The sequence below is a fragment of the Cydia pomonella genome, chromosome 1 (genome assembly GCF_033807575.1).
Source record: "Cydia pomonella isolate Wapato2018A chromosome 1, ilCydPomo1, whole genome shotgun sequence".
Classification (NCBI taxonomy): Eukaryota; Metazoa; Arthropoda; class Insecta; order Lepidoptera; family Tortricidae; genus Cydia; species Cydia pomonella.
Window position 1 is genome coordinate 23,431,097 of NC_084703.1, and position 24,804 is coordinate 23,455,900.

The 24,804-nt window shown below is 39.9% G+C and overlaps 1 protein-coding gene across 4 annotated transcripts in view; it reads right to left on the reverse strand.

Annotated features, from left to right (window-relative positions):
* Positions 1–24,804, reverse strand: part of LOC133518025 (protein furry) — a 206,040-nt gene that overhangs the window by 69,661 nt on the left and 111,575 nt on the right. For all 4 annotated transcript variants that reach the window (XM_061851596.1, XM_061851577.1, XM_061851586.1 and 1 more), the window contains one exon: positions 16,999–17,121. In XM_061851596.1, coding sequence (XP_061707580.1) covers positions 16,999–17,121 — 123 coding nt within the window. The remainder of the gene's footprint in view (positions 1–16,998; positions 17,122–24,804) is intronic.

Here is a 24,804-nt window from a genome sequence, read left to right on the forward strand (position 1 = left end):
TTGACCCTTTGGGTACGGAACCCTAACAATCTAGTAATTTAGCTCAAAACTTAAAATGAATGAAATACTTATCACGAAAAAGTATAAAATAGAATAAAAAAGTTAAAAGACAATTAAATAACAATCAATAACAAAATAATTTTTAAGAAAAAAAAACCCACTTTAATGAGGGAGACCGGTGAAAGAAAGATTATTATATTATATTAAAAAATGTCTTAAAAATCTAATTTACTTAACATACACAGCGTAGAGGACCAATCGCCAATCGTGAACTATGCGTCGTTGAAGAGTTCTATTCTGATCATCATCAGCAGTCCCACTTAATCAAATGTCACTTTTTAAAATATAAATGCTTGATTTGTAAAAGAAAATACAAAAATCACTATATGTATGCCTTTTACATTTGAGGAGTTTTTTCGATTCCTCATAGATTCAACCATCAGATCTCGAGCTTGACAAAAATGTATCATGAAAACCTAATTTGCTTAACAAACTTAAGGAAGACGATAAATCGCCAAGCGGGAACTATGCGTCGTTGAAGAGTTCCATTCTGATCAGCATCAGCAGCTCCACTTCCACTCCACAGAATAGCGCTTAAAAGCAGGTTATACATACCTATACACCGTGGACCCATATAACCCGACAAATTTTTAAAGGAGTATTCTTGACCGCATTTGGAGAATAAATTGTCATACAAATTCTTGTAAAAAAGAACTGTTATTACTCAGTGAAAAACTTCTTTTTGGCTGCAACGCTAACACTATGTGAATTGGTTTAGTTAGAATTTTGCAAAATTAATCTCTCGATAAAAAATTACTAATTCCTTGTAATGTTTTATTCGCCAAGCTGTAAAAAGAAATAACGTGTCGTGCTTAGAAAACACAAATACACACACACACACATTTCATTCATTCAGTAATTTTTTGCTCCTTATGACTTCAGGAATGCGTGGTTAAAATCTGTCGGATTATATGGGCCCACGGTGTATACATAAACATACAATATTATATACTACCCGATTTGCAACCTCTTTATTTCCGTTAAAACAAATGCTACCGAAAAAATAAAAAATGACAATGTGGTGGATTTGTGAGCTATAATTATATACCACAAATAACGCTTATCTCGTCGTATCTATAATGAATTGGGGCCTAAAAGAGAATCGTATCGCAGTAATTGCGTTGCACAAATGTGGGCACCCGCCAAACATGATTTTGAAGTTGCTTGAAAACCTAAAAATCAACAAACAATTTGTTTATCGCACAATTAATAGATACTCAGAGCTTCGATGACCGCAAGAGGTCTGGAAGATCACGCACCGTTCGGACCCCAGCTCTAATAAAGGCAGTGAAGGCGAGAATTGCAAGAAACCCCGTCCGGAAGCAAAAGTTGTTGGCAATACAGATGTCTGTGAAGAGAAGCTCCCTAAAAAAAGTTATCAATGACGACCTTGGACTACACGCTTACCGCAGACAAAAAGGTCATTTGCTTAATGGACTAAGAGGCTAGAGAGAAGTCGCGTGCTATTGAAGCGGTACGCACAAAATGGCCACCGAAAAATACTATTTACAGATGATTTTTTTTTTACCATTGAAGAATGTTGTAACCGCCAGAAGTGTATGGAAAAAACAGTCAAGAGGCGATTGCGGCTGTTCCGAGAGTGCAACGAGGCCATCATCCCTCTTATATGATGATTTGGCTGGGTGTGTCCTACTCAGGGTTAACACAGGTTCATTTCTGTGAAAAAGGTGTGAAAACTGGGGCCAAAGTTTACCAGGAAACCGTTCTCGAACCAATCGTACATAACGATGCCCCTGTGATTTACTTATAGTTTGTTATTAGTTGTATGGATTGTCTTATAACTTATTGGTGGAGGAATGTAGAGTTTATAATAAAGGGTAGTTTTAAACCTAGTTATGCAAGGCAGTTTGTAACCGACCAGTACACGCTATACTGCTACTCCTGTGTTTTATTCTGAAGTCTATCCTGAAACTTCTCAACTCTGTATACCGGGTGTTTCCTGTAACACGAGCAAATAATAATACCAAAACGATATAACTTTTGATTATTTATTTATCGTATGCCGGTTACACACTGGTTAAAAAAATATATTACAGGAAGAATTCAAAATGTACAATTATGCAGATATAACCTGGCATTCTTTCTTAGATTTTTGAAATCTTCAGCGGGTCCGTTGTATTTGTTGATTAACAACTTTTAAAAATGATGATATCTTTAGACTTTATCTTTTTCATACAAATTTAACATTATTTTCAATGTACGCTGACATCAGTGTGTTTGACGCTTTAAACGTAACAATATTCGCAATACATAATAATGTGTAAAAAAAATTAAAACATAAGTTATTTTTAAAAGTTGCTCAACAAATGTTGGTGAGTTTGAGAAGTACAGCCTACAGTTTTATTTATTGCTCCTGTTACAGGAAACACCCGGTATAAGACTTGGACTAATAATACTGCGGACGGAGTATCGGTAAAACACAACTAGGATTCCATCATCCACCTATTTCCTAGTATTCACGCGTGACACACTGACATCATCACCAATTTGCCGTCAGTCAGATCGACATGTCATTTGAGTAAATTGGTGGAAGAAAAATATAAAATATGCCGACATGCGTGGTCAAGTGTTATAAGAATTATACAGATCAGACGAAAAAAAGAGATGGGATAACTTTTCATAGGTCAGTTTATCAATTATCAATTTATCATGTATCACGTATCGTACGTAAAATCACGATATTTTAATTTCAATTTCTGCGGAACAGGAGTATGATCAGTATGTTGAATAGGGTAATTTCCCAAAAGTAGGGTAATTGATGCCCTTCTTATTAAATCGTTCTGTATTTATAAGAGATTATTTAGGTAGATGGATAAATTATTGATTGCGTATTTCAAAATAAGTCCGTATGGTAATTTCCCGAAAATAATGAGATTAAAGACACTTTTATGACTAATATTTGATAGTAAACCTTTATTTGTTGTGTATATTATATTTTTGTTTAAAATCAAATATCTCTAATGTCTTTTAGCAATTGGATCCATCTAATGTTAAATATTATGATTTTATAAGTGTTTGCACGCGGTGCATATAATTCGAGTCCGTAGATATGGTGCGCATGTGTTAAGACTTATAAAAGCATATACCTACGTAGATATTTGTAATTTAGTCTATACTTGATTAAAAAATATTTCAGGATTATTTTATACTTTTACAAATTTGTAAATAATCGATATTTATAAATTTTCGATCATAATTTATAATATGTTGCAGATCGGATCTGCAACATATTTTTTTTTGTTTAAAATTTATGGTTTAATGATATGTTTAAAAAAAAAAAAAAAACGAACTGATATCATCCCAGTGCTAAATATTATTATTTTAAATAATGTTTGCACAAAGTAATTATGCAACATTACGCATTTTCAAGACCTATTAAATCAGGTACATATTTATTGTCAAACATAAAACAGTGCATTCTTTTTATTTTAAAAATAATTGTTATCTCAGGGAGAATATGTTTTACATGGCATCACTCGTCTACACGCACACTTTAAAACCATCCGCCATTCCAGTGTCACAGTTGTCATAAGTCAAATTACCTCTGATAATATCTTTACTCTATAGTATAAGACTTAAATTATGTAATAAGTGCCTGTGTGACTTGTGACTCAATTGTTTTATTCTAAGCCTTAAAGTGCTATTACTAGTATACTAGTATACATTTAATAGTATTTTATGCAACAGTTGTATAAGAAGGGTCAAAAAAGGCGAGTGGCGTGAGTTACAATGTGAGCCGGAGCCGAAGGCGTAGGCGAACATTGTAAAGGAATACGCCACGAGAATTTTTTGACCTACTTATACAACGTTGCATACAATATTTTTCCTACGAGTCAACAAAAATAAATCTTAATTTAGGTAAACAAATTACAGCAAAAGTATATAGCCAAGACGCGCGAGCATACCTTGTTACGCGCCCGGCCCACCCCGGGCCGCGGCCGGCCGGTCGGCGACACCTCCTCGTAACTCATGAGGCCCTGGTACTTGCTACTTGCTAAATTAATTTTTTGGACAGTTTTTTCTCAATTTTGGCCACCGTAGCCTACGGAGACTAACAAGCAACGCTAAGCGGTCTTCGTAGTCTATGGGTGTTGCTATATTACGGGTGTCACATGCGTGTTTCTGACTTATTTTTACTATGCAACCAAATGAATATTTTGTAAGTTGGCATCAATGCACTTAGTTTAAAACTGTATTCGTTTTGGTTTTGTTAGGTTGGTAGCCATTAATCGCAGTAACATTATAGCTTATAAAAGCACAAGAGCTTTTATGAGGAATAGACAATATAGACTTTTCTTGAAATCTTTTATATATGTTCTTATATTCGTGTTAATGAATGCATAAATGACAGATAACAGTAGAGGAGTAGGAAAAATTATGAATGTAATTGATTGAAAGCCGCAAAGAGTATATCACGAGAATAAATCAATTAGTAAATTGCCTTTGACTTTTACCCCGAACGCCAAGCAACGCAATCAAAAAAACGTCGGCCACACGTCTATCTAAATGAGTACGAGTATGGCATCCTCCGGCACGCCACCCGCGACAGCCGCCGCAGCCATTGTGCGGTAGCGGCCCCTCATACCCCCCTGACGGGGGGTATCGACAGATAACTCAAGCCGGCACGCCGCAACGACCTTGTTATTAACGTGTCAGCCACTCGGGAGTACGGGCTTTCACGTGACGACAAGTACGACAGCACCGGACGAGGCTTGATGGGTGACGTCTTATGAGCAACATTCATTTTATTCGAATTTAATGCACAGTAGCCAGTGCACTCTGCTAATTACTTACGTATTGCAGTGCGTTCAGCCAGCAGTATTTGATAAATTGGGTACTTGACACATGTTGAATATTATAACAAAATTTTGTTAAATGGATAGAAAATGAGCCATCCATTATAAAAAAGTGGAATTCAATTTTTTTTATTGCGATTATAAAAAAATACAAGGCTCCAAAGTCTAAAAAAATATTTTTTTTTTGTCTTTCAAAATAGATAAAAAAAAATGGTACCATACGATTCCATACATTTTATTGAAAAATTAATTGTATGACAACTATACACATAAACGCAATATTTCAAAGCCAAAATGGCAATTTCCTTGATCTTTCATACATTTAAGACAGACTTATATGACGTCACATCATGTTATCATTTTGTTAGAGGCGTTTCAATCGTCGAGTGCGAGCGTCAGACTTTAACTCTCATTTCTGACCTTTGTGATGCCATGAGTCCCATATAGACATTTGATCCTCAGGAAAATCGAGATCGTTTGACTTCATTTACAAAAAACTGTCAAGTAGCCAATTGTAGTGTTTATTTACATAATATGACAGCTGAAAAAAACCTGATAAAAAAAATTGCGCAAAAGCTATTAACAACAACATAGAAATTGCTTCTAAATTTCGTCATTTTATTTTTGATAGAACCCATCGATTAATTTTGTTAAACATATACTATAAATAATAATTCAGAAACAATAATAGCCACGATCCCGGGCACGCGTGGCTGTCCACTCAACTGAGCACTTTCAGCGAGCTGCGTTCGAAGAAGGATCTGAACTCACTGCACCTTAAACGTCCTACCATAGCATATTAGTACATACGAGTATGTATTTCTGTTATTTGTAATCATTTTACGTCAATAGCATATTTGTGAATGCTTAATAAGCTTGATAATAGTATAAGCTCTCAGGACTCAGTACCTCAGGGCTTATAAAAACTTCAAAACAGACGCACCTTGGGCACCGACCAGTTTGTATTTGCGGCTTTTACCTTCGTAACTTTCACACTGCACAGGCTTAAACTTTTTTAATCATTTGAAAAATACGGATCCTTTCCTGCAGTAAGGATGTGTTTTCTACGATTAATGTTTAAACAAAGCATGACCGAGAAAAAATACTACCTAATAAATGGTATTATAAAATCAGATTATAATAGGGTTGTTTCCATCTACAAATCTTAGGGCAGAATAGTATCCCAATAAATTCTTTTGGATTATAAGAACATGTTATACTACTTTTAGGGGACCTGTAATGACCATATTTTTGTAAATATTGAATTTAAAATATCTTTTGGCACACGTCACGTGACCAAACTCGAAACGTCTTTGAAGATTCTGATGACGTCACAACTCTCGGATTGACACTGTTGACAGTTAGGCGATAAACAACAAATGACAAATGTCAGTTGACAGTCGTATCTTCTACGTGTGTATGTAGTTATGTGTCAAACCGTAAACTGTGATGTCACACAACTTTCAAAGAGCGTTTTGGGCGCGAAAGCATCTGTCAAAATATATTTTGTTAATTTAACATATTTAAAGCCGTTTTTAGTATAAAAATTGAATTTTAGGGCAACTTTCAGTTAATGTAGAACGTAACACAAGCGTTTCAAAAAATTGGAAACAACCTCATTCAAATTTTAATTTTATTCTTTTCCCTTTATTGATTCTCATTACATTAGGTAACTACTGATTATAACTTTTATTCTTCTACTGGATTAAAAGTACATTCTCCTCGCTTATATATATATATATATATATATATATATTTTTTTTTTTTTTTTTTTTTTATGGTAGAGGAGGCAAACGAGTAGACGGATCACCTGATGGTAAGCGATTACCGCCGCCCATGGACACCTGCAACACCAGAGGGGTTGTAAGTGCGTTGCCGGCCTTTAAGATGGGAATACGCTCTTTTCTTGAAGGTTTGAAGGTCGTATCGGTCCGGAAATACCGCAGGCGACAGTTCATTCCACAGTTTAGCTGTGCGAGGCAGAAAGTTCCTGGAAAAACGCACAGTTGAGGACTGCCAACCATCTAAGTGGTGAGGATGGAAATGTTGTCGCGTAGGGCGATGGCGAAAAGAAGCGGCAGGGATTAATCCGAACAATTCCTCGGAGCACTCCCCGTTGTACATGCGATAGAAAATGCAGAGCGAGGCCACATCTCTACGCAGCGCCAAGGAGTCAAGCCGATCCGAAATGCACTGGCAGTCGACAATTCGAGTCGCTCTTCGTTGGATGCGGTCCAGAGGGAGAAGCTGGTACTGGGGTGCCCCTGCCCATAGATGAGAACAGTATTCCATGTGCGGGCGCACCTGCGCCTTATAAAGCTGTAGGCGTTGGGCCGGTGTGAAATACTGTCTCGATCTGTTGAGCACACCGAGCTTTTTTGAGGCTAATTTAGCCTTACCCTCTAGATGGCCGCGGAACTGGACTTCACTCGAGATGTCGACGCCAAGGATTCCGATACCGGGTGTGGCAGTCAGGGGAGTGCTCTCAAAACGAGGTGATACGACAAACTCTAACTTTTTTGCGGTAAACGCGCAAACTTGTGTCTTGGTAGGGTTGAAACGGACTAAGTTAAGTCGACCCCATTCAGAGACTTCTTTTAGGGAAGTCTCAATTTCAGACACAAGTTTGTTCCGGCTCTCTATGACGTTTTCCCGAGAGATATTGGTGCGGCCGGTGTAAGACGCATCACCCGTACTATCATCAGCATAACAATGAATGCCGCTGATTTGCAGCATGTCATTGATATGAAGAAGGAATAGGGTGGGTGATAGCACACAGCCTTGGGGGACACCAGCATTCACAGACATGGAGTCTGAGCATTTACCGTCAACTACGACCTTTATGCTTCTGTCTGCTAGAAAGCTCCTGACCCATACACATAATCTCTCGGGAAGCCCATAAGATGGTAGCTTCGAAAGAAGTGCTTTATGCCAAACGCGATCGAAGGCCTTCGCTATATCCAAACTAACAGCCAATGCTTCACCCTTTGTCTCGATCGCCTGTGCCCAACGATGTGTCAGGTAAACTAGAAGATCACCAGCCGAGCGGCCTCTACGGAATCCGTATTGTCGGTCACTAAGCAACTGGTGGTCCTCTAGGTACCGACGGAGCTGGCAGTTGATAATGGACTCCATTATCTTCGAGAAAAGGGAGGTTATAGCTATTGGCCTGTAGTTGGATGGATTTGAGCGGTCGCCTTTTTTAGGGATCGGGTGTACCAAAGCTGACTTCCACGAGGTTGGGACTACGCCAGAAGAGTAAGAGAGCCGAAAAAGACGCGTTAAGACCGGTGCCAACTCAGGAGCACATATCTTCAGCACAATCGGAGGGACTCCGTCGGGCCCACTCGACTTATGAGTGTCGAGGGAAAGAAGTGCTTTACGCACTGAACTTTGGTTGAACCGGACATCCGGCATACAGCTCTCGCACCGCGGTATGGTCGGCGGCGCGTATCCCCCGTCATCCAAAGTCGAGTTGGACGCAAAGAGTTTACCTAAAAGATCGGCTTTGTCTTTTGCGTCGTGGGCCAAGGAATCATCTCCTATGTGCAGAGGCGGAAAAGATGGCGTGCAGAAATTCCCCTGGATAGCTTTGGCAAGAGACCAGAACGCACGAGTTCCCGAAGGAAGGCGCTCTAGTTTCTCGCCAATTCTACCAATATGCAGCGACTTTGCTCTGGCAATAACTCTTTTGAAGGACCTGGAGGCATAGTTAAACTCCTTTTTTAATGCGCTAGTCTTTACATCCCGTACTGCCGCTGCATCTACCCAGGCTTGGTAACACTCTTGCTTTCGGCGAGAGGCCTTTTTGCAGGAATGACCAAACCAGGGTTGGGATTTGCCACCAACAGGAACCACAGAGGACGGAATGAAAAGCTCCATTCCCTGCAGCACCACGTCAGCAACAGAATCAGCAACGACGTTGGGATCATCCGGCGTGAAGCAAACCTGCCTCCAAGGGTAGGATGCAAAGAAGGTCCGCATCCCGTCCCAATCTGCTGACCTATAGTGCCACACACGGCGGCTACAAGCAACTCGCCGACGCGGCGGGCACGCGAGTGGCACCGTACTCCGGATCAGGCAGTGATCCGAAGAACCGAGTGGGGCTTCAACGGATACACGATAGTCAGCCGGATGAGAGGTCAGCAGAAGGTCCAACAGGGAAGGTTCGTGGCCTTCCACATCTGGGATTCGCGTAGGCGCATTAACCAATTGTGTAAGGCCATATGCCAGAGCAAAGTTATATACAGATCTACCCGCATGATCAGTCTTGTTTGAACCGAGCCATTCGGCGTTGTGGGCGTTAAAATCGCCTAGTATAATGATCTCAGCGGATGGGATCTGTTGCTGCACAGAGTCTGCAGCCGTTTGGATCTGCTCCATGAGTCGGTCAGTTTCGGCATCACCGCTATGGGACCTATATAGGCACGAATAGACGCGGGGATGGTCATCGTTGTCTATACGCAGCCATAAGATGGAAAGGTCCCTACCTTCAAGATTTCTGAGGCGGCGAGAACTGATATCATCCCTGACGTACACGCACACCCCAGCCCTAGGCGAAAAGGAGTGTTCCAGTCCATACCCAGGGTAGGAGAGGTATGATGTGTCCGCCGGAGACGATATCTGCGTCTCGGTTAAAAAGAGCAAGGCCGGCTTTGCTGTCTCGAGGTGTAGGTGGACAGCATTAAGATTAGAATGTAAACCCCTGATGTTGCAGAAGTCCACGGCCAGGGTGGCAGGGGGTGCCACAGCTGCTTTGCTCTTGCCTCGGGCAGATGGCAGACGATTGAGCGCGGTTTTGCCCCCCCCAGAGTACGACGTGGGGCAGCCTCGGCGTCCACGCTCAGGTATGATGTTACCTGAGCATGGAAGCCCAGCGAGGGATTCTCCAGCGCTAGCGCAGCTGGTACCCTCCTGGGGTAGCTTCTTTAACTGCGCCATCATCATTAGAGAGTGGGGGGGGGGGGTTTGGGGGTTGGAGCTCTGGGAACCTTACTCACCATCAGGAACACAACACTACGTACCTACAGAGCAGGCAGCAGGTTATTATGGCTGTGGTCTTCTGTAAGGTGGAGGTACTCCCCCAATTGGGCTGCTCCAGATTCAAGCGTGATGACATTACGCTGTGCCCTACCTCTCTTGTTGGACGTAGTTTAAGGACATACCCGGGTCCGAAATATACTCACATATAAATATAAATATAAATATCCGAAATATATTCACATTCCTTGCACTCGGAACTCTTCTTTTTTGTTATCCAATTTAGTCGCAATTGATAACCTATTTCCAGAGCTGGGCAACGTTAATCCGTTAACGGGTAAATAAAATTGCGTTTTTTGTATTGTTGCGATACTTGCGATAGTGATCTCCTTACATGAATTGTTTGGGTTGTGTACAGAGGCGCATTTAAATATTTAGCGGCCCCGGGCCAATTTTCATTTTCATTTTTCAATTAGATTCGCCACCCCATTAAGTGGTCAATGACCACAATGTTTTAATTTTACTAATAATAGCAAATGTTTTAACCCTTAAATGCATGATTTTTTTCTTGCATTCCTAAAAAACAATTTGGATATCCAATGGCGTAATAAACACGAGAAAAATATATAAAAAAATCTATGGACCTTTTTGGGTGAAATTTGTACTACTAATAAAAATGTTGATACAGCTTACATTATGCATTCCCAGCAAAATTAAATAACCCTGTACATAGTACGGTCGCCAAATCTCAAAAGCCCTCTAGAAACACGATTTAATTGACTCGGCTCGGCCTTACCCACAACCGGTATCAATGTGTTCGGACAGTTCTCCTGATCACCGTACATGCGGTAGTAAAGCGGAAAAATGGTGGAGGGGATAGTAATGACGTCACAAAGATGGCGGCCGGACCTATTCTTTTTGGCGGTGTATCTCGAAAACCACTTAACCGATTTTAATCATCGAGGTGTCAAATAATAGCTTATATTATGGAGATTATTTCCTTTTTACAAACATTTACGTGAAACCTATAGGAAAAAAAATAATCACAAAAACAGTTTTTTTATAAAATTATTATTTTTTATTTTGTAAAAATCTCCGTAAATATTAGCATTTCGCAAATTTTGTTTAATATAAAACATATTGCTTCATTATCAAGGAATATAATGAGCCTTAAAACATACAGATCGAGTAATAAACAATGAAGCTACACTCATTTAGTTGCGCATGGGTAACGATAACTGGCTTTTACCGGTCGAAACTGTGGTGACTGTTACGATACGTATTGAATGGAATTTATAGAGTATCGGTTTTAATTACTGAAATTATAATGACAATTATAAAAACCAGACACAATAATGTTACCTTACTTCGACGTTTAGTCTCTTTTTTCGTCTTAATCATAGGTAGGTACATATTTCTTTTTACTTAAAAATTTTATACAGGGTGAACTTTTAACCACCAGTCATACTCTGCGCAGCAACTTTATAGGTCATACTGAACAACTTTTACTATTAGTAGTCCCCAAGCCGCTCCGAGGCCAGATTTAATTGACTCAGCTCGGCCTTACCCACAACCGGTATCAATGTGTTCGGGCGTTTCTCCTGATCACCGTACATGCGGTAGTAAAGCGGAAAAATGGTGGGAGGGGATAGTAATGACGTCACAAAGATGGCGTCCGGACCTATTCTTTTTGGCGGTGTATCTCGAAAACCACTTAACCGATTGTATTCATCGAGGTGTCAACTAATAGCTTATATTATGGAGATTATTTCCTTTTTACAAACATTTACGTGAAACCTATAGGAAAATAATAATCACAAAAAACATTTCTTTTTATACATTTGGTTGGTAGGTTTGTCTTATGTTTTAAAGCAGTAAAATCTTTCAAGTCGAAACACAGTATAAATATACATTTTGTTGTCTAATCTAAAAGTATGATGTTCATTGTTTAAGACTGATTAGTGATTACTGAATTAAATAACATGCTATTTGTTATTTTTGTTTTATTTTTTAAATCAGGTATTAATTTATTCACTATGTATCACTATACAGGCAAAATGTGTATCATAGTTGGTCTGTAAGTACTTACTACTTGTGTCGAATATAGGTATAAGATGAAATTTTAACCACCAGCCATACTCTGCGCAGTGACTTTACAGGTCATACTGAACAACTTTTATTATGGGACCAATGCCGAATCACGCAAGAAAATTTGGATCTTGAATGACACCCACTGGCTGTGCCCTACCACACAAAGCGAGATGACATTCACAATGCCCATACCTCTCTTTTGGACGTAGTTTAAGGACGTACCCGGGTCCATGACGCATGCTCGCCACACCGCTGCTTAAAATAAGCTGACGCACCGTAAATTGAACTCCGTAAAAATCGCAAAAAATATTACACGGAGATCTTATGGCAGACACCGTACCGGTGACGTAAAAGACGCAACTATTTTGCGAACAAAAAAGATTCGCGTGAAGCACGTCACTGCGATTCCGTACCGTCACCGTTTTTTAAACAGCGGTGTGGGGAGCATGCGTCAAAAACGGTACGCATACGACGCGTCACTGCGATTCCGTATCGTGACCGTTTTTCAAGCTGCGGTCTGGTCGCACCTTGTATTGTATTGTATTGTATTGTATTGTATTCGGGCGATTTTTCCGCAACTCGATGACTTGCCCCTATTTTGCGTGATATGTTGGGGGTGGGCTAGTCCTGCCAGCCCAGCTCCTCGAGGAATCCTATCAAACCTTTGATGTTGAGTAGGACCTCGGGGAGGTCTCTCGGAGATCCGAGATGTTTAGCCCTGTATGGAGTCACTCCGCTGCATTCCAGCACCACGTGAGAGGCTGTTTCTTCTGTCTCCATGCAACCTCGGCACAGGGGACTGTCTGTGACACCTGTTGTGAAAAGATGTTTGTTAAATAGTCCATGACCTGTTATGACACTGGTTACCATACTCAGTCGGACCTTCCCTAGTTGCAGGAGCGCCCTTGTGAGTTTTCCGTTGATGCCAGGCATGGCTTCTTTTGCCTGTCTGCATCCAGTCTGGTTCAGCCAGTGTTCTGTGTGTAGTTTCCCTGTACGTGCCAGCAGCATTGAGCGTACCTTGCTAAATGGTATCGGAAGAATCGGTTCCGGACCAATCGCCCCCGCATTCGATCCTTGCCTGGCAAGCTCGTCCACAGCATCGTTACCTCGGGATCCACTGTGTCCCTTGATCCATTGTAGGGTGATCTTGTTATTATGACATACCTCCATTAGTCGTTCGTGGCATTCGTGTATAAGTTTGGATGTAGTTACATCCAAACTTATACACATACAAACATATGGCTATTTAGAGCCATTAAGACTGCTCTACTGTCGAAGAGTATGCGGATGGAGGATCCTACTACCTTCCTTGCAGTGATGGCAGCCGCCGCGTTTATGATGCCCATGCACTCAGCTTGGAATACCGAGTTATGGGCTCCTAGCGGAGTGGTGATCGACATGTTCAGGTCTTCTGAGAAGGTTCCAGAGCCCGATCCGCTGTCTGTTTTGGACCCATCAGTGAAGATTCTCAGCTCCCGGGGATTGAGTCCTTCATGATTGTCGTCCTCATATAACTGTATTTTGTACCTTTTATCGAAGATAGCTTGTTTGTGAATCCGGTCCGTGCCTGACCTAAGCACTGGAAACCTTCATACACCTTTTCCAGGCATTTTGTGTGAAGAGCTCCTGTGATGTCAGACCATATCTTGAGGGTTCGCAACCTTACCGCTGAGAGACTGGCCTCTTGCTGTATGTGTAGGTGCAGCGGTGGAAGGTTTAGCATGACCTCCATGGCTGCAGTCGGGGTAGACCTCGTGCAGCCAGTGGTGGCCGCGCATGCGAGCCTTTGAAGTCTTTGTAGTTTGTCTCGTACGTTGCCTAGGTTTGTTCTTGGCCACCAAACCAGAGCACCGTAACAGAGTAAGGGGCGGATTATCGTCTTATAGAGCCAGTGGGTAATTTTCGGGTTGAGTCCCCACCTCTTACCAATCATCCTTCTGCACTGCCAGAAGACAACTCCCGCCTTGTCTATCCGTTTGTTGATGTAGTTGTTCCAATTGAGTTTATTGTCGAGAGTTAGTCCTAAGTACTTAACTTCATCGGACAGCTGTAGCTCAGTTTGGAAAAGTGTTGGTCTGGTAAAGTTGGTCGCACCTTTATATGGGACAGTCAAAATTTTTTTCGCGATTTCGGAATTGGTCCCATAGTAAAAGTTGTTAAGTATGACCTATAAAGTCGCTGCGCAGAGTATGACTGGTGGTTAAAAGTTCACCCTGTATAAAATTTTTAAGTAAAAAGAAATATGTACCTACCTATGATTAAGACGAAAAAAGAGACTAAACGTCGAAGTAAGGTAACATTATTGTGTCTGGTTTTTATAATTTTAATTATAATTTCAGTAATTAAAACCGATACTCTATAAATTCCATTCAATACGTATCGTAACAGTCACCACAGTTTCGACCGGTAAAAGCCAGTTATCGTTACCCATGCGCAAATAAATGAGTGTAGCTTCATTGTTTATTACTCGATCTGTATGTTTTAAGGCTCATTATATTCCTTGATAATGAAGCAATATGTTTTATATTAAACAAAATTTGCGAAATGCTAATATTTACGGAGATTTTTACAAAATAAAAAATAATAATTTTATAAAAAAACTGTTTTTTGTGATTATTTTTTTTCCTATAGGTTTCACGTAAATGTTTGTAGAAAAGGAAATAATCTCCATAATATAAGCTATTATTTGACACCTCGATGATTAAAATCGGTTAAGTGGTTTTCGAGATACATCGCCAAAAAGAATAGGTCCGGCCGCCATCTTTGTGACGTCATTACTATCCCCTCCACCATTTTTCCGCTTTACTACCGCATGTACGGTGATCAGGAGAACTGTCCGAACACATTGATACCGGTTGTGGGTAAGGCCGAGCTGAGTCAATTAAATCTGGCCTCTGAGCGGCTTGGCGACCGTACTAACACGGTCTATGACAGATATGAAATCCAAAATGTCTGTAGGTATGAATCAAACATTTTCGGAAATATATGCTTGTAATACACGTTATTAACATAACATAATATCACGCCGTTTCCCTCACGGCGTGGCAGAGCATCGAAGGTCCAATAGTTGTATCTCAACACCACATTTAGCATTGATTTTTAGCTATGTTATTATAAACGACGAAAACAGTGACAGGTTGCGAGCCCATGGCCTACATAGTTTCCGAAATTACCCTTTCCCTCGATAGACTTACTATCTGCACGGGAGGATATGCAGCTGGCACATTCTGTTTTCCCTTCGCTCCCTGAATTGCATGGGTGTCCTTGTAATTACACTCTAAGATGACCTAAGGTTCTTGTAGCTATGGTGGTTACGTTTTTTCTCATACTTAGTATTTTGTGTAGTTACAGTCATATGCGGAGAGATATCTAATTCACCGGTATGTCTTTCCAAAAAGTCCATGTTAAAGTATACTATAGCCACCAAAATCCCGTTATCGAAGAAAAAGGGTAACACCCTAGTAAAAACACAACACAAACACATGGCCATTTTGTTAATTAATTTATATTTCTATTAAAAATGATAATCTATAAAGCAGTTTTTTTTCTTTTATTATAACACAGAGACACCCTACATTTCTGACAAGTAGTTTTGAGTGACGCCTGAACATCTTAGCATTTTACATCTTTTACTTATTTCGCCAAAAGATGGCCAATGGCCAACTTGTTCGAGGCGCACATTTTTCGATGGTGCCACTTGCAATTTTCGTGTCTTTGTCTAGCTGATTTTGTACAATACTGGTCCCCGGTCTGCCTCCGTTTCGGTCATGTTTCTTAACGAGTTCACATAGAGTCTCGGAAACTTCGAACCGAAACATAGCAAGTGCACAATTTTTCGTTACATGACATCTTTGTACAAAATCCACGAGTTTATCATTGCTAAATCAATAAAGTGGTGAAACAATCTCATAATGAAGAATGACGGTACCACAAAGAAACTCTAGGTCCATGGGGTCCCAGCGCGCACAAGTTTTTTGGAGAAATCGCGAAACGTCTGGTTGACGTAACTGGTGACCGAAGAGCTGGCGGCTTCCTCGCACAACGTATCAGTATTGCGATACAACGAGGAAATGCCGCCAGCATCCTTGGTACAATGCCTCAAGGGCCTAGTTTAGATATAAGCTAGTTATAGTAATCATCTGTATATATCCATTATGTATATTGTTATTGTCAATAAATAGTCAAAGCATAAAACCTCAATTCCATCTTTCGAAAACCTTCCAATTTTTTTATTCAAAAAAAGGCCCCCCTCAAAAGTTACATTCTATTTTCAGCCTGCCATAAATCACATTCAAAATAGGCCAGAGGGAAAACCAAACTCCTTCAACGACCAATGTGATACAGCGCCATTTAATCATCCACGCCTGAATTATGAAACCGCATAGAGAGACAACAGAAAGAGAACTAAGCAAGCTGGCAGCTAGTCACTGGAGAAGTTCAAAAATTAACCGACAGATGTTGATACATATGTAGCAATTTTGCTACTTATACAAACTAACATAAAACACCACATTGTTTTCAGCTAACGTTGAACCTTATAATATTGTACCTTAGGGCACAGTTCGAAATCTAACTTTGTGATCTTGATTTATATGTTCAAAGTTAACTTTTACAAAAGTATGTCACACTTTTACCCGTATTGACCTTACCTATAAAATTGTACATAGTTGGTTAGGTCGTTAACTATAAAAAATGTTGAATGAAATAATATAACCTTACTTCTTTCTGGTTGGAAGTTTTGCTGAATTTTTCAGAGCTTGTAAATTATGAAGATATCTCATTAAAAAGTTCGTAGAAATTGAACCCAAGATTATAAGTATACAGGTACGAGTATTAACTATGTAACTAGCTTCTGATCCTCGATTAAGGTTCCACTATGGAGACACAGTGTCTTTATAAGTACATTTTAGCAGTATCGTCCAAGTAGTACGTAACCTACCTAATATTAGTCCATAAGAGATGTGTCTAACGCAATTATCAATCGCCCAACATTTTAATCAGTAAGTAGGTAAGTATTAGGTAGACTTAAGTATCGTATGTGGATTACCTGAGAACATAGGCATGGTGAGCTCGGGGTGCAACTGGGCCAGTTGCCGCGAGAGGTACAACTGGGAGCGACAATAGGTGGTGCACAGCAGCGCGTCCAGAGTCCCTCGCCCCTTCTCCGATCCTGCTAACAAAGCACATATTTACTCATTCATCCTATTGTTACGCTTAAATATATGACATCTTGAATAGTTTGCTTCGAATGTAATGTCAATGATAATAACGACGACTTTATATATATCTAGAAACACTTTTAAGTACCAAATTGATAGCGAAAATTGATTAGAAATAAAATAAATTTTCGAAAGAACATTTTGAATATGGCTATAAGAAATACTCGTTATAATCGATTCGGTGAAAAAAGATTTTTTTGTATGGGGAGGTAAAACAAATTAAAAAAGTTTTATAATGAGCGTGGTATGGAGGTCTATCTAGCACTTTACCGACCATGGCCCTCTTTCCTCGACGAAACAAGAACATATTTTTCCATTAACTTTTTTTCTGTAGCTGTCCGATATCAAAAAAAAAAAAAAACCGCCAACCGGGATATGTTTACACTGACAAAGGGTCGAGCATTAGGGCAGAGCGAAAGATGGTAGTGGGGCATTCCACGAGCATCGAGCACAAAATGCTTTTGCCTTGTATGGCAGCTATCTCTATCAAATGCGCAATTTGTTAGACAAACCATGAAATATTACCAGACCAAATATCACTTTCTCAGAATTTACAGAAGTATCAGAAGATTCATAAGAATAGCATTTCGCAAGCTACATTCTCGTGAATGTTTCTGCTTAGTAGGATTTAGACTACATACCTACCCTAAACCTCTCGTGTCGAATCCATATGGCAGTGCCAAGATAGACATAGCCCAAACTCCACTGTTGTTAAAAGAAATGCACTAGTTTAATGTGAATACATAACATACGTACCTATCATGAAACATCCGGTAAAGGTAGAGAAATATTTACGGGATAGCATAACCTTGTATGTTGTCATTTTCACCAGATTTTATTATAATATTGAATTTTTTAGATATAAGTATTCAAAATCTATTGTGTTTTTAGTTATGAAAGTGCAATTCCGAATTAGCTTGGGTCCGTTATTATCAATACATTTAAATTATATTAGAAGTCCAATTTGCTTGAAACATATCCTCTTTTCGACCAGATTTATCCTCCCTCTCTTTTATATCTGTGCTTTTATGTAGAAGTGCCTATACCAGGGACTGAAAAACCGCAAAAGACCGGTAACCTAAAATAAAGGTATCAATTGAATAGGTATCCAAAGCTAAGGGTACCCGAATAAAATCGCAAAAGACCGATACCTAAGATAAGGGTATCAATTGAATAGGTATCCAAAGCTAACGGTACCCGAATAAAATCGCACAAGACCGATACCTAAACTAAGGGTATCAATTGAAAAGCTATACAACTGTAACGGTACCCGAATAAAATCGCAAACGACCGATACCTACACAAAGGGTATCAATTGAATAGGTATCCAAAGCTAACGGTACCCGAATAAAATCGCACAAGACCGATACCTAAACTAAGGGTATCAATTGAAAAGCTATACAACTGTAACGGTACCCGAATAAATAAAATGTAATAGGTACATTTTTCAAACGGTACCGCTACAGTTGAAAGGGTACCGTACGGTACCGTTTCAAGTAGACTTCTACTTTGGAATCCAAGATGGCGGCTGTGCACTCGTCATAAAAGTCGTCATGGATATCGTTTTGTAAGTTTTAGGGAGTGCAGATTTCGAAAATGGTGACCATTTTGGAATCAAACATGGCGGCCGTGCACTATGTCATTAAAGTCGTCATGGATATCGTTTTATAGGTATTAGGGAATGCAGATTTCGAAATTGATGACCATTTTGGAATCCAAGATGGCGGCCGTGCACTCTGTCATAAAAGTCGTCATGGATATCGTTTTATAGGTTTTAGGGAGTGCAGATTTCGAAAATGATGACCATTTTGGAATCCAAGATGGCGGCCGTGCATTCTGTCATAAAAGTCGTCATGGATATCGTTTTATAGGTTTTAGGGAGTGCAGATTTCGAAAATATTGACCATTTTGGAATCCAAGATGGCGGCCGTGCACTCTGTCATAAAATTCGTCATGTATATCGTTTTATAGGTTTTAGGGAGTGCAGATTTCGAAAATGATGACCATTTTGGAATCCAAGATGGCGGCCGTGCATTCTGTCATAAAAGTCGTCATGGATATCGTTTTATAGGATTTAGGGAGTGCAGATTTCGAAAATGATGACCATTTTGGAATCCAAGATGGCGGCCGTGCATTCTGTCATAAAAGTCGTCATGGATATCGTTTTATAGGTTTTAGGGAGTGCAGATTTCGAAAATGATGACCATTTTGGAATCCAAGATGGCGGCCGTGCACTCTGTCATAAAAGTCGTCATGGATATCGTTTCATAGGTTTTAGGGAGTGCAGATTTCGAAAATGATGACCATTTTGGAATCCAAGATGGCGGCCGTGCACTCTGTCATAAAAGTCGTCATGGATATCGTTTTATAGGTTTTAGGGAGTGCAGATTTCGAAAATGATTACCATTTTGGAATCCAAGATGGCGGCCGTGCACTCTGTCATAAAAGTCGTCATGGATATCGTTTCATAGGTTTTAGGGAGTGCAGATTTCGAAAATGATGACCATTTTGGAATCCAAGATGGCGGCCGTGCACTCTGTCATAAAAGTCGTCATGGATATCGTTTTATAGGTTTTAGGGAGTGCAGATTTCGAAAATGATGACCATTTTGGAATCCAAGATGGCGACCGTGCATTCTGTCATAAAAGTCGTCATGGATATCGTTTTATAGGTTTTAGGGAGTGCAGATTTCGAAATTGATGACCATTTTGGAATCCAAGATGGCGGCCGTGCACTCTGTCATAAAAGTCGTCATGGATATCGTTTTATAGGTTTTAGGGAGTGCATATTTCGAAAATGATGACCATTTTGGAATCCAAGATGGCGGCCGTGCACTCTGTCATAAAAGTCGTCATGGATATCGTTTTATAGGTTTTAGGGAGTGCAGATTTCGAAAATGATGACCATTTTGGAATCCAAGATGGCGGCCGTGCACTCTGTCATAAAAGTCGTCATAGATATCGTTCTATAGGTTTTAGGGAGTGCAGATTTCGAAAATGATGACCATTTTGGAATCCAAGATGGCGACCGTGCATTCTGTCATAAAAGTCGTCATGGATATCGTTTTATAGGTTTTAGGGTGTGCAGATTTCGAAATTGTTGACCATTTTGGAATCCAAGATGGCGGCCGTGCACTCTGTCATAAAAGTCGTCATGGATATCGTTTTATAGGTTTTAGGGAGTGCAGATTTCGAAAATGATGACCATTTTGCAATCCAAGATGGCGGCCGTGCACTCTGTCATAAAAGTCGTCATGGATATCGTTTTATAGGATTTAGGGAGTGCAGATTTCGAAATTGATGACCATTTTGGAATCCAAGATGGCGGCCGTGCACTCTGTCATAAAAGTCGTCATGGATATCGTTTTATAGGTTTTAGGGAGTGCATATTTCGAAAATGATGACCATTTTGGAATCCAAGATGGCGGCCGTGCACTCTGTCATAAAAGTCGTCATGGATATCGTTTTATAGGTTTTAGGGAGTGCAGATTTCGAAAATGATGACCATTTTGGAATCCAAGATGGCGGCCGTGCACTCTGTCATAAAAGTCGTCATGGATATCGTTTTATAGGTTTTAGGGAGTGCAGATTTCGAAAATGATGACCATTTTGGAATCCAAGATGGCGACCGTGCATTCTGTCATAAAAGTCGTCATGGATATCGTTTTATAGGTTTTAGGGAGTGCAGATTTCGAAATTGATGACCATTTTGGAATCCAAGATGGCGGCCGTGCACTCTGTCATAAAAGTCGTCATGGATATCGTTTTATAGGTTTTAGGGAGTGCATATTTCGAAAATGATGACCATTTTGGAATCCAAGATGGCGGCCGTGCACTCTGTCATAAAAGTCGTCATGGATATCGTTTTATAGGTTTTAGGGAGTGCAGATTTCGAAAATGATGACCATTTTGGAATCCAAGATGGCGGCCGTGCACTCTGTCATAAAAGTCGTCATAGATATCGTTCTATAGGTTTTAGGGAGTGCAGATTTCGAAAATGATGACCATTTTGGAATCCAAGATGGCGGCCGTGCACTCTGTCATAAAAGTCGTCATGGATATCGTTTTATAGGTTTTAGGGAGTGCAGATTTCGAAAATGATGACCATTTTGGAATCCAAGATGGCGACCGTGCATTCTGTCATAAAAGTCGTCATGGATATCGTTTTATAGGTTTTAGGGAGTGCAGATTTCGAAATTGATGACCATTTTGGAATCCAAGATGGCGGCCGTGCACTCTGTCATAAAAGTCGTCATGGATATCGTTTTATAGGTTTTAGGGTGTGCATATTTCGAAAATGATGACCATTTTGGAATCCAAGATGGCGGCCGTGCACTCTGTCATAAAAGTCGTCATGGATATCGTTTTATAGGTTTTAGGGTGTGCAGATTTCGAAAATGATGACCATTTTGGAATCCAAGATGGCGGCCGTGCACTCTGTCATAAAAGTCGTCATAGATATCGTTCTATAGGTTTTAGGGAGTGCAGATTTCGAAAATGATGACCATTTTGGAATCCAAGATGGCGGCCGTGCATTCTGTCATAAAAGTCGTCATGGATATCGTTTTATAGGTTTTAGGGAGTGCAGATTTCGAAATTGTTGACCATTTTGGAATCCAAGATGGCGGCCGTGCACTCTGTCATAAAAGTCGTCATGGATATCGTTTTATAGGTTTTAGGGAGTGCAGATTTCGAAATTGTTGACCATTTTGGAATCCAAGATGGCGGCCGTGCACTCTGTCATAAAAGTCGTCATAGATATCGTTCTATAGGTTTTAGGGAGTGCAGATTTCGAAAATGATGACCATTTTGGAATCCAAGATGGCGGCCGTGCACTCTGTCATAAAAGTCGTCATGGATATCGTTTTATAGGTTTTAGGGAGTGCAGATTTCGAAAATGATGACCATTTTGGAATCCAAGATGGCGACCGTGCATTCTGTCATAAAAGTCGTTATGGATATCGTTTTATAGGTTTTAGGGAGTGCAGATTTCGAAATTGATGACCATTTTGGAATCCAAGATGGCGGCCGTGCACTCTGTCATAAAAGTCGTCATGGATATCGTTTTATAGGTTTTAGGGAGTGCATATTTCGAAAATGATGACCATTTTGGAATCCAAGATGGCGGCCGTGCACTCTGTCATAAAAGTCGTCATGGATATCGTTTTATAGGTTTTAGGGAGTGCAGATTTCGAAAATGATGACCATTTTGGAATCCAAGATGGCGGCCGTGCACTCTGTCATAAAAGTCGTCATAGATATCGTTCTATAGGTTTTAGGGAGTGCAGATTTCGAAAATGATGACCATTTTGGAATCCAAGATGGCGGCCGTGCATTCTGTCATAAAAGTCGTCATGGATATCGTTTTATAGGTTTTAGGGAGTGCAGATTTCGAAATTGTTGACCATTTTGGAATCCAAGATGGCGGCCGTGCACTCTGTCATAAAAGTCGTCATGGATATCGTTTTATAGGTTTTAGGGTAGTGCAGATTTCGAAAATGATGACCATTTTGGAATCCAAGATGGCGGCCGCACGGTGGGCTGAAAATCGGCCTTCATAGAAATAAAAACCGAAGTATTCATTTTGAACTTTTTTTATTGGAATAGCTTTTGTTGGGTTTTATTAAGTCCAAAAATTAATCTTAGCTAATTTGAATGGAAAAATAATTAATTATATATTTATTTTTTTCAAAATCTTTGTATGGCGCGTATCAGAAAAATCGAGTTTTCTCCGAAAATAAAATTTAACCGTAATATCCTGACAGATGATTTTAAAACCAATTATTCTTGATTTTTCCATATAATTAGAATTTTCCTACGGGGTGCGGTTTCTATTTCTATGAAGGCCGATTTTCAGCCCACCGTGCGCCGTTTTGTCACCTAACTAGAGACGGACGGACGGTCATTTTTTGGTAGGTACATGGAGATTGTATTCCTTACGTCCGACTTCCATATTTAAATTGTATCAATTTTATAGTGACATCTGGTGGCGTAGTTTGCATAATCGGAAGTCGACTTTAAGCAAAAGTTAGAGATGTCTCGATTCAATTAATATAAATCGCCTCCATCTTAACTAACGTTAACTACATTTCTAAGTGTCGCCCCATGAGTAAGACTGACACCGACAAGGCCAGAGTTGAAACGCGAGTGCAAGACATTCACCATGGAATTCGTGGATTTAGATAAAGTGAAAAGTAAAAGTAAGTTATGTTATATTCATAAAATAGGTCCTCTGGGATCCTCAGATATCGATTTTCATCTCAATCTGAGCTTAAATGCCGAAATCAAAAATGGCGTGCGTTTTCTAAAAATTTGACCTCGGAATCATAATAAAGGTCCTCTGGGATCCTCAGATATCGATTTTCATCTCAATCTGAGCTTAAATGCCGAAATTTAAAATGGCGTGCGTTTTCTAAAAAATTGACCTCGGAATCATAATAAAGGTCCTCTGGGATCCTCAGATATCGTTTTTCATCTTAATCGGACCTAAAATGCCGAAATTTAAAATGGCGTGCGTTTTCTAAAAATTTGACCTCAGATTCACAATAAAGGTCCTCTGGGATCCTCAGATATCGATTTTCATCTTAATCTGAGCTTAAATGCCGAAACTTAAAATGGCGTGCGTTTTCTAAAAATTTGACCTCGGAATCATTATAAAGGTCCTCTGGGATCCTCAGATATCGATTTTCATCTCAATCTGAGCTTAAATGCCGAAATCAAAAATGGCGTGCGTTTTCTAAAAATTTGACCTCGGAATCATAATAAAGGTCCTCTGGGATCCTCAGATATCGTTTTTCATCTTAATCGGACCTAAAATGCCGAAATTTAAAATGGCGTGCGTTTTTTAAAAATTTGACCTCAGATTCACAATAAAGGTCCTCTGGGATCCTCAGATATCGATTTTGATCTTAATCTGAGCTTAAATGCCGAAACTTAAAATGGCGTGCGTTTTCTAAAAATTTGACCTCGGAATCATTATAAAGGTCCTCTGGGATCCTCAGATATCGATTTTCATCTCAATCTGAGCTTAAATGCCGAAATCAAAAATGGCGTGCGTTTTCTAAAAATTTGACCTCGGAATCATAATAAAGGTCCTCTGGGATCCTCAGATATCGATTTTCATCTCAATCTGAGCTTAAATGCCGAAATCAAAAATGGCGTGCGTTTTCTAAAAATTTGACCTCGGAATCATAATAAAGGTCCTCTGGGATCCTCAGATATCGATTTTCATCTCAATCTGAGCTTAAATGCCGAAATCAAAAATGGCGTGCGTTTTCTAAAAATTTGACCTCGGAATCATAATAAAGGTCCTCTGGGATCCTCAGATATCGATTTTCATCTCAATCTGAGCTTAAATGCCGAAATCAAAAATGGCGTGCGTTTTCTAAAAATTTGACCTCAGAATCATAATAAAGGTCCTCTGGGATCCTCAGATATCGATTTTCATCTCAATCTGAGCTTAAATGCCAAAATTTAAAATGGCGTGCGTTTTCTAAAAATTTGACCTCGGAATCATAATAAAGGTCCTCTGGGATCCTCAGATATCGATTTACATCTGAATCTGAGCTTAAATGCCGAAATCAAAAATGGCGTGCGTTTTCTAAAGATTTTACCTCAGAATCATAATAAAGGTCC